At 43.6% G+C, this 17,307-nt stretch overlaps 1 protein-coding gene across 1 annotated transcript in view; it reads left to right on the top strand.

The window, feature by feature from the left end:
- LOC115473003 (NUAK family SNF1-like kinase 1) overlaps nucleotides 1-8,786 on the top strand; it is a 49,947-nt gene extending 41,161 nt beyond the window's left edge. The window contains exons 6-7 of the mRNA XM_030207581.1: nucleotides 2,001-2,133; nucleotides 7,414-8,786. Coding sequence (XP_030063441.1) covers nucleotides 2,001-2,133; nucleotides 7,414-8,378 — 1,098 coding nt within the window. The 3' untranslated portion in view covers nucleotides 8,379-8,786. The remainder of the gene's footprint in view (nucleotides 1-2,000; nucleotides 2,134-7,413) is intronic.
- The last annotated feature ends 8,521 nt before the right edge of the window (nucleotides 8,787-17,307 follow it).

Below are 17,307 nucleotides of genomic sequence, written 5' to 3'. Positions count from 1 at the left end.
TCACAGTTAACGGCGTCGAGGGCGCAAGCACCCCCGGCGCCGGCACAGCCTGGCGCATCAGCCCTTCCAGGATCCCCGGAAGGATGGCTCGGAGGCACTCGTCCAGGCCCGCTGCCGGGAAAGACGGGGGGGCCGGTAGAGGTGTCGGTGCCGGAAGCTGCTCGGGTCCAGGAGACTGCACCGAAGTGCTGGGACCCTGACGCGTCGGTACCTCCACTACCGAAGGGGATCTCTCCTCTCGACGCGGACGCTTCGGCGTCGACTCCTCGCCGGTACCGAGAGCCGGATGCCTCGAAGGCGACCGATGACGGTGCTTCTTAGATTTCTTACGGTGCCCGTCATCGGTGCCAGGTGGAATGGAGGAGGAGGAGGTCGATCCCCCTCGGTCTCGAGGAACCGGGTCAGACAGGGTTCGGTCCGGAGGGCCATGGGCCAAGGGAGTGACCGGGGCCGATTGCCCACGCGGCCTCTCACCCCTACCCTCACCGGAGGACCTGCGGGCCGACGGGACCTGTGCTCCTGGGGTCGATGCCGATTTCGCGGGCATCGATACCGGTACCGAAGAACCGGCCGTCGATACCGATGCCGTCGAGGTTGACGTCGAGGGGCCGGCGCAAGTTCCGAAAAGACGGTCCCGTAGAACTTGCCTCGCAACCTGAGTCCGTTTCCGGAGACCAAGACACAAAGAACACGACTTGATATTGTGCTCCGGCCCGAGGCACTGGAGGCACCAAGCGTGGGTGTCGGTCTGCGAGATAGGCCGGCCGCACCGACCACACTTCTTAAATCCACTCGGGACCTTCGAGGACATCGACGGAAAAATCGCGTCGGCGAAATTAAAGCCGTCGATGGTGGCGGTAAATCACACCTCAAAAAATAAATAGACCGCGCGGCCACAAGGCCGCAACGCGATGCCCCCGCTAGAAAACGAGGGAAAAACAAGCGCGTTCACACTTTTTTTTTTTTTGAAGAAAAGAAAAAGGATCCGGAACGCGCCCAGATAACAAACAAAAACTAAGAAAATTCGCGAAAACGCAACGGTTTTTCGGGGCTGAACAAGAGAGAGCGGCGACGCACGACTCTCTCCAGCGTGGAAAAAACAAGACTGGCGGGAACGGTCGCGCACGGGCGGGAAGACGGCCGCGCATGCGCGGTGGGCGTGCCCTGCGTGCAGACCGCCCGCGAAGCTTCTTCCGGTTGGTGGGGGCTGCCGCGGACGTCACCCAGTCGTGAGAACAAGCAGCCTGCTTGTCCTCGGAGAATGAGGGGGTACTTGGGGGTACTGAGTACCAGCACCTTTTCTATTGTCTGCTACAATTGACCCATGGATCCCAAGTTTTAATGAAAGAGCTCAGGCTCTACACACCAATTCTGCCTTGTCATAGATTTTGTGACTGGTTGCAGGGGGCCTGGCTATTGTGGGGTGGGTCACTGAGTGTTTACCCCACCCTTGAAGGGTGGCCTAGCATTTGAATACTGGCACCTTTTTTGCTAGAGAAAACGCACCGATTATGCACCACATCTAAAAATACTTTCTACAATTTGTTTTCAATTTACTGGTTGTGTCTTCTAAGCGCCACTTAGCTGGAACAACCGTGTCCATTTAACACTGTAGGAGGATGGGAGCCAAGCCAGACAATTGCCAGGGCCCCCCGCATCACAAGCAGGCCCTTTGGCAAAATTTCATACCACTGAGGAGCTTAAGGCCACTGGTGCTAGCAGACCCACTCCTGTTCTGTCCTGGCTATCAATGTGTCTAATGCCAGACCTGCTTTCTTAAAGGTGCAGGAGAAGGCCAGTAGCATTCAGAGCATTTTAAAATTGATGCCATCACCCATTCGTTTAAGTAGGGAAGAGCTGATTATGGATGGAAAAGTGTTAGTGATATTAGACATTAAGATGACAGACCATCATGAAAAACATTTCTAAGTTGTTTTAATTATGTCAATGTCCTGTGATTTCATGTTCACACTTTTTGCTATTTTTGTCTTTTTATTCAGGTAGATTGCTGGGCCCTGGGAGTCCTGTTATATGCATTAGTTTATGGGGCTATGCCATTTGACAACAGCAGCTGTAAAACTCTCTCAGAGCAGATCAGTAGTGGTGAATACAGAGAGCCTCCCCATCTCTCAGGTATAAATGCAACACAAAATGCACTGATATACAAAGTATACAGAGTATAATATCCTCACTGGTTTATGACTATTGATGATGTGGTGTCATGACTGACTTATGATTCATGGCATTAGTGCTGACTTTACCCTCAGCGTTGTATAATTTGCAGTACCAGTTATGTGCACATTCTGGTCTATGTGCCCGTCATATAACAAAATGATGGAGCATCCAAATGCATCTTTATTTAGCAAATGTCCTACTTATAAGAACAAGTAGGGAAAGCATGCAGAGCATGTCTCAGGTAACTCTTTCCAGCCTGTGTGTGTGCGTTTGTATATATCTGTGTTGTTTTTGTGTGTGTCTGACCTGGACGGGAGAGGGGATGGATGATGTGAATTGAATGGTATCCAGTCTTTTGTTTTTGAAAGATTAATAAAATGGAACAAAGTATGATAATATATCTAACTATTAGATGTCACAGTCAACAGATTTTAAAGGATGGATTTTACAGTTCAGCCACAGGATGCCACTATCCAAAGGCAACACCTAGTGTAAGGGTGAGGGTAATGCATTTGAAATGCCACCTTTGTGTGGTACAACCAAAGCGGTTCACATATTATATATAGGTACTTTCTCTATCCCTAGTGGACTCACAATCTCAGTTTTTGTACCGGGGGCAACGGAGGGTTAAGTGACTTGCCCAGGGTCACCAGGAGCTGTGATTAGAATCAAATCTGGTTCCTAGGCCACTGCACTAACCATTAGTGCCATGCTTCCCTACCACTAGATGGCCACACACATAGCAACTAGTAGCAAACCATAGAGTTTAGTCACTAGAGGGGTAATTCTATAACTGGGTATCTCCATTAGGTGCCCCATCGCCTTGCGGTAGAAATCTATTCTATAAGAGAAACTAGGCACCTAGGTTCCGTTGCAGGAGTGTAACCTAGTATTGGTGCACTCAAAATGTAAGCACCTGCACTTACGCCAGCCACAGACCTGCTATAATTGCGGGCACCTAATTGAAGCAGGGTCATGTAACTTACAGTATTCTGTAGGTTACCCGCATAAGAGGAAGCCCTGCCAATGTCCTACCCATTCTTCTCCCCTGTGTATGCCCCCATTGCAAATGCCCACTACATAGGTTAATGAACACCCCTTACAAAAGTGAACACTATTTGCTCCTCTGATATGTGTGACGGTGAAGATAAATGCTTTTTGCACATTTTTGGACTATTATTTATGCTTGATAGTTGAACATTGCATATACAGTGGGGGAAATAAGTATTTGATCCCTTGCTGATTTTGTAAGTTTGCCCACTGACAAAGACATGAGCAGCCCATAATTGAAGGGTAGGTTATTGGTAACAGTGAGAGATACCACATCACAAATTAAATCCGGAAAATCACATTGTGGAAAGTATATGAATTTATTTGCATTCTGCAGAGGGAAATAAGTATTTAATCCCTCTGGCAAACAAGACCTAATACTTGGTGGCAAAACCCTTGTTGGCAAGCACAGCGGTCAGACGTCTTCTGTAGTTGATGATGAGGTTTGCACACATGTCAGGAGGAATTTTGGTCCACTCCTCTTTGCAGATCATCTCTAAATCATTAAGAGTTCTGGGCTGTCGCTTGGCAACTCGCAGCTTCAGCTCCCTCCATAAGTTTTCAATGGGATTAAGGTCTGGTGACTGGCTAGGCCACTCCATGACCCTAATGTGCTTCTTCCTGAGCCACTCCTTTGTTGCCTTGGCTGTATGTTTTGGGTCATTGTCGTGCTGGAAGACCCAGCCACGACCCATTTTTAAGGCCCTGGCGGAGGGAAGGAGGTTGTCACTCAGAATTGTACGGTACATGGCCCCATCCATTCTCCCATTGATGCGGTGAAGTAGTCCTGTGCCCTTAGCAGAGAAACACCCCCAAAACATAACATTTCCACCTCCATGCTTGACAGTGGGGACGGTGTTCTTTGGGTCATAGGCAGCATTTCTCTTCCTCCAAACACGGCGAGTTGAGTTCATGCCAAAGAGCTCAATTTTTGTCTCATCTGACCACAGCACCTTCTCCCAATCACTCTCGGCATCATCCAGGTGTTCACTGGCAAACTTCAGACGGGCCGTCACATGTGCCTTCCGGAGCAGGGGGACCTTGCGGGCACTGCAGGATTGCAATCCGTTATGTCGTAATGTGTTACCAATGGTTTTCGTGGTGACAGTGGTCCCAGCTGCCTTGAGATCATTGACAAGTTCCCCCCTTGTAGTTGTAGGCTGATTTCTAACCTTCCTCATGATCAAGGATACCCCACGAGGTGAGATTTTGCGTGGAGCCCCAGATCTTTGTCGATTGACAGTCATTTTGTACTTCTTCCATTTTCTTACTATGGCACCAACAGTTGTCTCCTTCTCGCCCAGCGTCTTACTGATGGTTTTGTAGCCCATTCCAGCCTTGTGCAGGTGTATGATCTTGTCCCTGACATCCTTAGACAGCTCCTTGCTCTTGGCCATTTTGTAGAGGTTAGAGTCTGACTGATTCACTGAGTCTGTGGACAGGTGTCTTTCATACAGGTGACCATTGCCGACAGCTGTCTGTCATGCAGGTAACGAGTTGATTTGGAGCATCTACCTGGTCTGTAGGGGCCAGATCTCTTACTGGTTGGTGGGGGATCAAATACTTATTTCCCTCTGCAGAATGCAAATAAATTCATATACTTTCCACAATGTGATTTTCCGGATTTAATTTGTGATGTGCTATCTCTCACTGTTACCAATAACCTACCCTTCAATTATGGGCTGCTCATGTCTTTGTCAGTGGGCAAACTTACAAAATCAGCAAGGGATCAAATACTTATTTCCCCCACTGTATAATCACAATGGCATATCAGAGACCTATGATGTTGTTTATTCAGCACCAGTGATGATTTTACGTGTTAATATATTCATCCTATGGTGTTCTTCCATGATGTTGATTAGGGGAGTTCTACCAGTGAGTCTCTATTATTGATGTCCCACTGTGAGTTGTCTTTATATTATAATATATAGTATTTTGCTTAGATGTCTTTTAAGAGGAACTAGTACAGTGTTCACTTTTGTGAGGGATGTTCATTACAGTTTTGTTTTCTTTTCAGCATGCCTCCTCAAAGATTTTATGTTGAATGGAGTAGATTCTGGTACACCACAGGACTCATATTTAAAACAGAAAAATCTGAAAAAAGGGCACAAAGTGGTAGATTTTTTTTTTTTTTTGCAAAAATGTCCAAATTGTTATTTTTGAAACTCATTTTTAATACTTTTTCTATACAATGCATCTATATCTCAAGTGGGTGTGTTGGAGGCATGATTTGGGGCGGGACTATGGTAGGCTTACAATTTGGACGTTTTTCCGCAATAACGGAACACTGTAAAAACATCCAGGGCAAAAAAATAGGATGTGTTCGACTACACCTGTTTCAATAGCTACTAAGAGCCAAAAACGGTGACCAAACTACTCAGAAGACCACTGAAGGGATTAAGGCATGACCCCCCCCCCCCCTTAATCCCCCAGTGGTCACTGACCCCTCCCACCCCCCTAAGAGGTGAAAGTGACAGTACATACCAGGCTCTATGACAGCTGCAGATATGTCATTCCTCTTGGCAGCAAGTTGGTCCCTGGAGTAGCCTAGTGGTTGGTGCAGTGAACTGTAGAGAAGGGAACCCAGGCCCATATCCCACACTAACAGTACACTTGAGATGGAAAGTGTGAGCATTCTAAATAACCACAAAATACCTACTGACAGTGGCGTACCAAGGGGGGGGGCGGTCCGCCCCTGGTGCACGCCGCTGGGGGGGTGCCGTGCGCCTGTCGACTCTTCGTTTTCATGCTCCCTCTGCCCCGGAACAGGTTACTTCCTGTTCCGGGGCAGAGGGAGCATAAAAACAAAGAGCCGGCAGGCGCGCGGCACCCGGGGGGGGGGGGGAGGCTCATGCTGTTCCGGAGGGGGGGCGCTGCACCCGGGGGGCGGGGCGCATCGGCGATCCACCCCGGGTGTCAGCCCCCCTAGGAACGCCACTGCCTACTGAACCCACATATAGGTGATACCTGCTGCCATAAGGGCTATTGAAGTGGTGTACAGTTGGGTAGAGTACTTTTTTTCTATTACTGGAGGGCTCACCATACAATGTAAGGGGTAATGGTGAGCTGTGTGCCTGGGACCTTTTATGTGAAGTTCACTGCAGTGCCCCCTACGCTGCCCCACTGCTCTGCTGGGATGTCTGTGTGGCCAGTCTAGTAAGAATGTTGGCCCCTAGACATCCCAATGGCTTGTTTTTGTGTAGTTTTCCTTTGAACGCTTTGGTTTGAAAATGGCTCTTAAAGAAAGATGCATTGTGCACAAAACATCTAAAATAGGGCAATTTTCGAACCAAAAAGATAGACATTTTTCTAGTTCAAAAATGACCACATTTGGACTTTTTTTTTTTGCAAAACATCCAAAATCAGATTTGGATGCCGATAATGCCCCTCCACATATGTTAAGCAGGTTTTTGCAGAATAGTACTTGGGTTACGTGCGCATATATGTATATACATGCATATGTCATTATTCCATACATTTATGCACTTAATAACATGCACACGAATGTAAGTGTCTGGTTTATAGAACTGCCTTTTATATGTCACCATATAACAATCATTGAGAAGGTGATAAGGTTCAGTTACCAGATTTCACAGTAAGATTTACAACAAAGAAAATGAAATACACATCTGAATCACTAACAGCCAGCCAAGCAGAGATATGGGTGTGGCAACAGTGGGGTGCAGCAGGGGTGGAGGCACTTGGTAGAGAATCCATAAAAAGCATGAATGGGGCGGGGGGGGGGGGGGGGGGGGTGATGTGTGAAAATTGAGAACACACCAGGTGCCCGCATCGGGAGCAGCTCACTAAAGCTACGGTGAAGTGAGGTGTGCTGGTGTTCAGCATGCCTTTGCAGACATCTTTGGCTAGCAGGGCTTTGGTGTCCCTACCAGCTGCAACAAGGGTGTGCCATTGTTGGGTGAGCCTCAGTCCAAAGTGGGCTATGCCACTGAACTAGCCACGGGGCAGCATACCATCCACGTGATTGATTAAACCCCACAGGCTATATATCAAAACTAGAATATTTATAGAACCCTACATCCTGACCAGGCATCTGTTTGCCTTAAGACAACTGTTCTCTGCCATCAAATGATATTTTGCACTTTGCATGCCCTATTGCCAATGCATTTTGACTTGCATGGCTTAGATACCTGTATCCCAATGACATGCTTTTATTTTTATTGGCAGGGGCCTATGGGCTGATTGACTGGATGTTGACTGTAAACATAAAAGGCAGAGCAACAATTGAAGACATAGCAAACCACTGGTGGGTAAACTGGGGTTATGACACTATTGTGTGTGACTGTGATTTAGCCCAGGAATGCCACTCCCCATTACTGGCTCGTTACATTGATTGTCAGAACACAGAAAGCTTTGGATTTCATGGTGGACAACAGGAGAAAAGTAGCCTCAAACTGAGAGAGATCACAAGGTATGAAGCATGCCTCAGGAAATCCAAAAAGGAAAATGATATCAAGCAGTCCCATCACGATGCAGCTTCTAATGTGACCAGCAAAAAGCCAAAAGGTATTCTTAAAAAGAGGAACAGCTTTGACAGTGCCTTTTTTTCTACTAGTTTCTCTGAAAGCCTGTCTAAAATCTGTGACCCAGTAGGACAGGAACTATATGCTCCAGCTGCTGAACAGGCAAACACTTTTGGCAATGTTGAAACAAGAAGCCCTGAACTAATTTTGAAACTGCCCAAAAAAGGGATCCTCAAAAAGCCTTATACAAGGGAATCTGGGTACTCTTCTTCTCCTGAAAGGGGTATATTCTCCGGGAGTCCTTCAATCACAGAAAACAGTACAAAGGAAAACATGGAACGGTCAAAGAAAGGGGTACAACATAGAAAAGGAATCCTTAAACGGAATGGAAGGTTTTCAACCAGCCTGGACCTGCCCGTTGACTGCTCAGCACTTAAATTGTCAGATTCCTTACAAGATCTGATTCTATGTGGTTGGCAGACAGCAAACAGTTCTAGCCGACCTTCAAGTATTATCAGTGACGACAGTTTCCTCTCAGGTGATTCATTTGACCTTCTGGATATGGCTGCTATAACCAAGAGGCAGCTGTTTGCTCATTCTGCTCAAAGTATTGTCTACAGCTCTGCATCAGAGGAAGAGGACCCCAAAGGCATTCCCGATCCTAGTTAGTCCTCTGACTCAGGGAGGGAACTGGATAGTCATGAATTTCCCAGCATATTTCTAGAGGAAATTACTGATCCTATTAGTGTTTATAGCCAGGCCAAAAAAAAAAGTGATTGTTTGAGTAAGTGAGGAAATAGCAGGGCTGAATATGAGTTGGGATTACCTCTTCTCTCTAGTTGCATTCTGAATAATGTATTGAAAGGAATTAAGGACATTAAGCAATAAGCACTGAAAACCAATATACTTAAACCTCAGCATATCATCATCACAGTGTCCATGGTTTTAAAGGTAATGTCTCACACTCTATAAAGCAAAAAATAAAAACGCAAGTACTTCTGTTTAGGTTTCATTTTTTATTTTACCCATTTTTTTGCCTAGGATTTCTTTGTCACCGCAGAAAAGAGGCAAAGTCCAACTGCATCAATAATTTTTATTGCATCAATAATTAAAAATATGTTATTATATACAGCCTGATGGAAAGTGAGTCACACAAAGATGTTCCGGTGGTCCAGTAGATATTCAGATTATAGTACGCCTGACGTGTTTCAGCACTCCGTCTGCTTCAGGGGCACATTAAGAGGGGGAGTTACCACTGTGGACTACTATTAAGTCAGAATATTTTACTACAAATTGGGTTATTTTAGCACAGGGTCCCAATTTTGGGAGGAAGTTATCAATATGGGCTACTATTAAGATACTGTAGTTGCCTTAAGTATAAATCAATTTACGCCACCAACTTTACATATATAGGCACTCAATTATGGAATGCTCTACCCAAACAAGTAAAATCTACCCAGAACTACCTAAATTTCCGAAAATTATTGAAATCAATATTGTTTAAGAAGGCATATTCCCCAGGTCTAACCTAACTTGAATTAACTATTACTATAAATTCAGACCCAAGGACAATAATTACCTGTCATTATCACTTGCCTTTTGATGTTTAATTGTTATTTTATATCTTATTCTCAATTTGTATAATTGTTTTTCTTGTACTGTAGCTTGCACTACAGACTTTGTAAGCCACTTTGAGCCTGCGATCAGTGGGAAAATGTGAGATATAAATGTAATAATAAATAAATAAATAAGTTATTTTACAAGTCGTGCTATTTTAGCACAAAGCGGGACCTTGCAGTACTACTTTATGGTAAAAATAATAATTCATCTTTACAGTAATCCAAGCTGATAACTCCCTCCCTGCATGCAATGACCCTGTGCTAAAATAATCCAACTTGTGGTAAAATAACCTGGTTCAATAGTAGCCCACATTGATAACTTCCCCCCTAATGAACTGGACAGATAGCAAACAAACTCTGCCTTTTATCAACACATGACTTTCATATAGAACTGCTCCAAAATCCTAAAAATCTGTTGATGGTATCGGGACTGTTGCCACTTGAACAGTTCATTTAAATTGCACCAGAAACAGGCCGACATGCAGAAGCATGTCAGGCTTACTGTAATCTCAATATCTACTGAACCACTGGAACATCTTTGTATGGCTTACTTTCTATCAGGCTGTATAATGTATTTTAATTATTGATGCAATAAAAAGACTTTTTCTGTTACTAGTCTGCCATTCCTCCACTCTTTTCTTTTGCATTTTTTTTAGAGGCTGGAACCACAGCTGGGATCCACAGCAATCAGCCTTCATTCACAACTACCCACCATCTCATATCTCCTGCAAACTCATTTAAAAGAGTCATTGCAGTGACAGTGTTTGGCTGAAGTCCAAGTTCTAGGGCTCATCCTGGAACCTCCAAACACAGGCATCAAATCTGGCGACCAGATATCATCATCATCATCTTTATTTGATATACCACAAAGTCAGTGTAGGGAAAGGGGGTGGGCTTTGATGTACCGCCTTTCTGTGGTTAAAATCAAAGCAGTTTACATATTATATGTAGGTACGTCTTTTGTACCTAGGGCAATGGAGGGTTAACTGACTTGCCCAGAATCAAAATGAGCAGCAGTGGGAACTGAATGCAATTCCCCTCATTCTCAGCCCACTGCACTAACCATTAGGGTACTCCTCCACATCCAAGTGCTTTACAAAAAAAAAAAAAAGGGACACCAAGACATTAACAAGAGAAATACAAAAGCAAAGATGGATGATACCTTCAGTTTTGCATAAGTGGGATACTTTTCCCACTCCCTGCAAGGGCCAGTCCTGAATCTTCTAAACTGATTATTTAGGAACAAAGTAACCCTGGAATAATTTTGAGACAAAAAGAAACAGCTTTCTCTATTATGGTCATGCAGTACATATATGTAGATTGTGAAAATAAGTCTAGCTTCTTTGATCCAAAAGGAAGCCATTAAACAAAATATGGAAGTGTCACTACATTCCATAAAAGCTGAGACTATGACTAAGCAGGATAAAAGATTAAAGCAACTCAAGTTTCACCAGAAGATAAATAGTTCATCACAGGAATTTCAGGAATCACCTATAAAGGCATGTACACTGGAAGTCTTTTTTTTTTTTTTTTAATAGCTTTGTACTGTTTGCTAAGCCATTCCCTTGCAGGTCACATTTCCCACTCAGTGTTGCTTTCATCCTTTGACAGCCAGGTTACCAGCTCTGTAAAAAAAAACCCCAGTTATTCTGTCCTGAAAGCATTTGTGTAAATTTCAGTGATGACAGTGTGCCTATTAATACTGAAATAAAGATAGCATTTTTTTGACAATCTAAAATTCTTGTGTTCTCTAAAAACTACTACTACTTATTTCTAAATCGCTACTAGACGTACGCAGAGCTGTACACTTGAACATGAAGAGACAGTCCCTGCTCAACAGAGCTTGCAATCTAATTAGGACAGACAAACAGGACAAACAAGAGATAAGGGAATATTAAAGTGAGGATAATAAAATAAGGGTTATGAACAAGTGAATAAGGGTTAGGAGTTAAAAGCAGCATCAAAAAGGTGGGCTTTTAGCTTAGATTTGAAGACGGCCAGAGATGGAACTTGACATACTGGCTCAGGAAGTCTATTCCAGGCATATGGTGCAGCAAGATAAAAGGAATGGAGTCTGGAGTTAGCAGTGGAGGAGAAGGGTGCAGATAAGAGAGATTTACCCAGTGAACGGAGTTCCGGGGGAGGAATGTAGGGAGAGATGAGAGCAGAGAGGTACTGAGGAGCTGCAGAATGAATGCACTTATACAGTGGGGGAAATAAGTATTTGATCCCTTGCTGATTTTGTAAGTTTGCCCACTGACAAAGACATGAGCAGCCCATAATTGAAGGGTAGGTTATTGGTAACAGTGAGAGATAGCACATCACAAATTAAATCCGGAAAATCACATTGTGGAAAGTATATGAATTTATTTGCATTCTGCAGAGGGAAATAAGTATTTGATCCCCCACCAACCAGTAAGAGATCTGGCCCCTACAGACCAGGTAGATGCTCCAAATCAACTCGTTACCTGCATGACAGACAGCTGTCGGCAATGGTCACCTGTATGAAAGACACCTGTCCACAGACTCAGTGAATCAGTCAGACTCTAACCTCTACAAAATGGCCAAGAGCAAGGAGCTGTCTAAGGATGTCAGGGACAAGATCATACACCTGCACAAGGCTGGAATGGGCTACAAAACCATCAGTAAGATGCTGGGCGAGAAGGAGACAACTGTTGGTGCCATAGTAAGAAAATGGAAGAAGTACAAAATGACTGTCAATCGACAAAGATCTGGGGCTCCACGCAAAATCTCACCTCGTGGGGTATCCTTGATCATGAGGAAGGTTAGAAATCAGCCTACAACTACAAGGGGGGAACTTGTCAATGATCTCAAGGCAGCTGGGACCACTGTCACCACGAAAACCATTGGTAACACATTATGACATAACGGATTGCAATCCTGCAGTGCCCGCAAGGTCCCCCTGCTCCGGAAGGCACATGTGACGGCCCGTCTGAAGTTTGCCAGTGAACACCTGGATGATGCCGAGAGTGATTGGGAGAAGGTGCTGTGGTCAGATGAGACAAAAATTGAGCTCTTTGGCATGAACTCAACTCGCCGTGTTTGGAGGAAGAGAAATGCTGCCTATGACCCAAAGAACACCGTCCCCACTGTCAAGCATGGAGGTGGAAATGTTATGTTTTGGGGGTGTTTCTCTGCTAAGGGCACAGGACTACTTCACCGCATCAATGGGAGAATGGATGGGGCCATGTACCGTACAATTCTGAGTGACAACCTCCTTCCCTCCGCCAGGGCCTTAAAAATGGGTCGTGGCTGGGTCTTCCAGCACGACAATGACCCAAAACATACAGCCAAGGCAACAAAGGAGTGGCTCAGGAAGAAGCACATTAGGGTCATGGAGTGGCCTAGCCAGTCACCAGACCTTAATCCCATTGAAAACTTATGGAGGGAGCTGAAGCTGCGAGTTGCCAAGCGACAGCCCAGAACTCTTAATGATTTAGAGATGATCTGCAAAGAGGAGTGGACCAAAATTCCTCCTGACATGTGTGCAAACCTCATCATCAACTACAGAAGACGTCTGACCGCTGTGCTTGCCAACAAGGGTTTTGCCACCAAGTATTAGGTCTTGTTTGCCAGAGGGATCAAATACTTATTTCCCTCTGCAGAATGCAAATAAATTCATATACTTTCCACAATGTGATTTTCCGGATTTAATTTGTGATGTGCTATCTCTCACTGTTACCAATAACCTACCCTTCAATTATGGGCTGCTCATGTCTTTGTCAGTGGGCAAACTTACAAAATCAGCAAGGGATCAAATACTTATTTCCCCCACTGTAGGTCAATAAGAGGAGTTTGAACTGTATGCAGAAACAGATAGGAAGCCAGTGAAGTGACTTGAGGAGAGGGCATGACATTTAGAAACAAAATATCACATCATAAATACTAGGTATAGTTTCATATCCATAATGCCATTTTCTATTCATTTCAATCTATATAGAAGTCTTGTAAACAGTATGGTAACTGTCCTAAATTAATAAATGGAACTCAACATAGGAGCCCTTTTACAAAGCTGCAGTAAGCACTAACACATGCAAAACATGGCATACCATGGGGTGCACTGAGGCGTCCCGTAGTAATTTTGCCCTGTGCACACACTACCATGCACTAAATGTATTTTTTGATGCAGGGATTGTGTCTGGGGGGGTGGAGAGTGGGTATGTTCTGTGCTAACCGGTTAGCACTGCCACATTGCCATGCACTAACCAATTAGCATGTGCTTACTGCCACCTCAAGAACTCCATATATGGAAGGATGACCCCTCCCCCCTCCAGTGTAGTACTGTAAGACTACTGCTAGGGGTCATCGGCGTCATTTTGAATCAAGGTGCTAACCGAAGAAGCAGCAGAGGAAGATTGCTGCTGCCCCATTTGACCAATGCTGCCTGTAAAAAAAAAAGGGGGGGGGGGTGTTACATAGTAACATAGTAAATGACGGCAGATAAAGACCTGTACGGTCCATGTGTCAAGGTGGGGTTGGGAGTCAGTGGATGGGTGTTGTGTCTGGGAGAGTCTGGGTTTGTGTGTGGAGTGGGGTGTTGATTGGAAGGTCAGGTTTCTGTATTTTCTAGAGGGAAGTTGTTGCTGCCTACTTACATGTACTTTTGAAAAACTACTCAATACGTAGTGTTTACATTCTTTTAAAAGAGATCTATTCCCAAGTGGACCATGCTTCTCTTTTTAAAAAAAAAAAAAAGAAAGGAAGGAAGATCTCAAGGAGTTCTAACAGCTAATATTTGAATATAGTTCTTGTTTTCATACAGTATATCCATGTGCCCATATAATAAGATGATTTTTATACTCCACATGCTATATCTTCGGGTTTAGGTTTTCTCTTGATTAGCATTGCATTTTTTTAATTATTTTTTTAATAAATGAATTGAAAATAAGGTGATACCATTTATTGCACTTAAAATACATTTTGGTGGTTATTTTAGAAGCCCTGTTCACTATTCAGACATGCATTCTATTGAAGTGGCCCCAAATTAATTGAATATGGCTTTACATTTTTGGTTTTTACTCCACTTGTCTCCTGCTGTCCTGTAATAGGAGTCTGGCGCATCCTCAGCTTGAGAAACTAGAGTATGTGTAGATTGTTACATCTCTTAGGTGTATTTCAGAACAATGTAACTGTGGCAGAGTTCAAACTATGGAACAGCTGGAGAGGGTCTGGCAGGGAGGAAAGTGCCACCAATCTGCCACATGACTTTGAGGGAACACTGACTTTGACAGTCTTGAAGCGTATTGTTTTATCCACCAGGCTACACCTCTTCCACCTCTTATTATTCTGCATCTGAATATATTTTAAAATACTGAATAAGTGTCCAAAATTCTATATTGCTTCTATGACTTGGGTAACTAACCCCCCCCCCCCCCCCCCCCGCTTACATAGCCACACTAGCGGCTGCCAGCGTGGTAATACCAACTCAGCCCATTCACTTTGAATGGGCTATGTCGACACTGCTGCATGGCAGCCGCTAGCACAGCTTTGTAAAGAGAGAACTAAATTTCACTTTAAGAAATGCATTTTAGAAATATACAAGTTTGGAAGTTTTGCCTTATAAGTGGAACCCTGGAACACCTGCACAGTAGAAGCAATGTTATATGTAGTGATTTTTTTTTAGTTCAAACAATAATAATAATAATAACGAACATTAAAAATAAAAACAGATAAACATTGAAACAAAAAGTAAGTTTTCAATAAAATACCTACTGTACCTGTATGTTGTGATAAGTATGAGGCTGTCCCACCCTGGTTAGGCCCCTAGAGGGCGCTGTTCCCCTAAAATGTCCAGGGAGAAGGGCTGGGTGAGTCACTAAAGGGATTCAGTAAGGGGATGTATAGCAGGAGGTCACTAGGACTGAGGAGAGTCCTGGAGGAGGAAACAGGTGCAGCAGGTTATGGGCTGGGTCCTGTTTAGCCATTAACCACTTAAGACCCCACCAGAGTGTGAGGGAGAGAGGAGAGCTAGCAGCTAAAGCAGAGAGCTGGGAGCTGATGCAGAAAGATCCCCATGAAAAGTACTGGTGGAGCTCTATGGACTGGTGGTGAACTGTGTGTATAAAGAAAGGAAGCTGGCTGGGGTAAGAAGGCCCTTGAGCTTTTAGTATAAGAACTGTGTGTCCAAGTACAGAGAGAGGCAGGCTGCAAAGCCTGGGGTTGGAAGTCCCCAAAGTATTGCTGTACTGAGAGAAGCAGGCTGCAAAGCCTGGGGATAGAAGTCCCCAAAGTATTGTGGAGCTAAAGGAAGTGTGCCCTAGGGGCTGAAATAAAGTTTTGTATGAGTAATATTCTGTTGGTGAGACCTGACTGTGTTTGCCTTTTGAGAAGCAGGTCACCCCGAGCCAAAAGGGGTATGAGACTAATTTGCATATAATCTGCATACTAAAATCCAGCTCACCCGGAGTGAAAGAGGGACCTGGGATCTAGAGGTTGGAGCCTCCTCTCACAAGGGGATATCACAATGTAATATGAAACTGCTTTAGCTGTACCACAGAAAAGTGGTATTTCAAGATTCTCAAACAATAATTAAACAAGGCAAGAAAATACAATATCTAATCTCTTTTTCTCAGATTTTATTTCATGACAGCATACAGAAAGCATCAAGTGTCTAAAAATTACAAAGGTTTGAAATAACATTTGCAACCGATTTACATTTTTCCAGTTTTCCATATTTATTAAATAAGTCAATAAAGATCCCAAGATGAATTTTAGTCATGTATGAAATGTTCAAAGTTAGCATTTCATGTGTCATAAACTAAACTGTGCATGAAATAACACCTTGGCGTTATGCTTAATGCCATAGTTTCTTATATGAAGTTCTGATTTTAATCAGAATCATCACTGCTATCAAAAAGAAATGAGTGGAATCTTATATTCTGTTCTCCTTTCTTAACCGTGAGACATGGAGTATTGTTCATCACAGACTTCAAAGGACTAAACCAAGTCATCTGATGTTCACTTTTGATATTATAATGAAATAGGGAACTCTCCTGAGAAGAACAATCCAACTGGGAAAAGTTTCTCCTTATTTTGGAAATATTAGCATTTTTATTCCCTAGCATTTCCTTTCTCTTGACTGCGATCTTGTGAAATGAGCTAAGCAATGGCAAGGATGTCTCCCCATTACCAGCCTGTAACTTGCAAAGCACATTTTGATTGACAGCTGAAGCAGGGTCACATGTTTCTGAATTCAAGACAAAAATATCTTTCTGAGAGCTGTCTGTGATGGAAGATGCTGGTTCATAAAATTCAATTTGCGACTTATCAGATAAGGATCTTAATTTTTTTTCTTTTTTCTTTTTCTTAGATGCTGTTTTTTTTCTAACTAATTTCTTATTCCTGCAAGATTTTTTTGGTCTTTTGTTTTTGTGTTTGGTTTTTAACCTTGTAATTTCATTCATGTTTTCTGTCTCTGTTTGTTCATCTGAGGAACTGCGTGTGTTTGTGGTACAGGGGTACTGCTGGATTTGATTCTGTTGCACTGGATTTGCATGCTTAGTTATTTTCTCTTTCTTGGATGCCATTACTGTTGGTCTGTTATGAGACATTTCTTGAGTAACCTGCTGACCCTGATCAGTGCCACTTTGAGATAGCTTGACACGAGAATCACAGTCAAAAGGTGGATGATTAGTGTAAACTTGAGAATTTAAGTTATCTAAGAGGGAAATCTCATCAGTTTTGTTTAAGGTTACATTTCTTTTGTTATATAAATAGCCAATAGTTGGATCTATCTCTGCAGTGGAAGCTAAGTTCTTCTTATAGGTGATACCTTCAGAGGCCTGATTCTCTAAAAAAGAATGTCCATTGCTGAGAACATATGGCGTAGCAAATGGCTGGGTTTGAGATGAATCTGTCCTACAAACTTTTATATTTTTGTAGCAGGCTTTCTCCTGGTGGACAAGACAGAAGTTCTCAATCCAAGATGGAGATGTCTGCGACGTGCTGTCTTTAACATT

Source organism: Microcaecilia unicolor, chromosome 6 (assembly GCF_901765095.1).
Source record: "Microcaecilia unicolor chromosome 6, aMicUni1.1, whole genome shotgun sequence".
Classification (NCBI taxonomy): Eukaryota; Metazoa; Chordata; class Amphibia; order Gymnophiona; family Siphonopidae; genus Microcaecilia; species Microcaecilia unicolor.
This window is presented reverse-complemented; position numbering and strand designations above follow the sequence as displayed.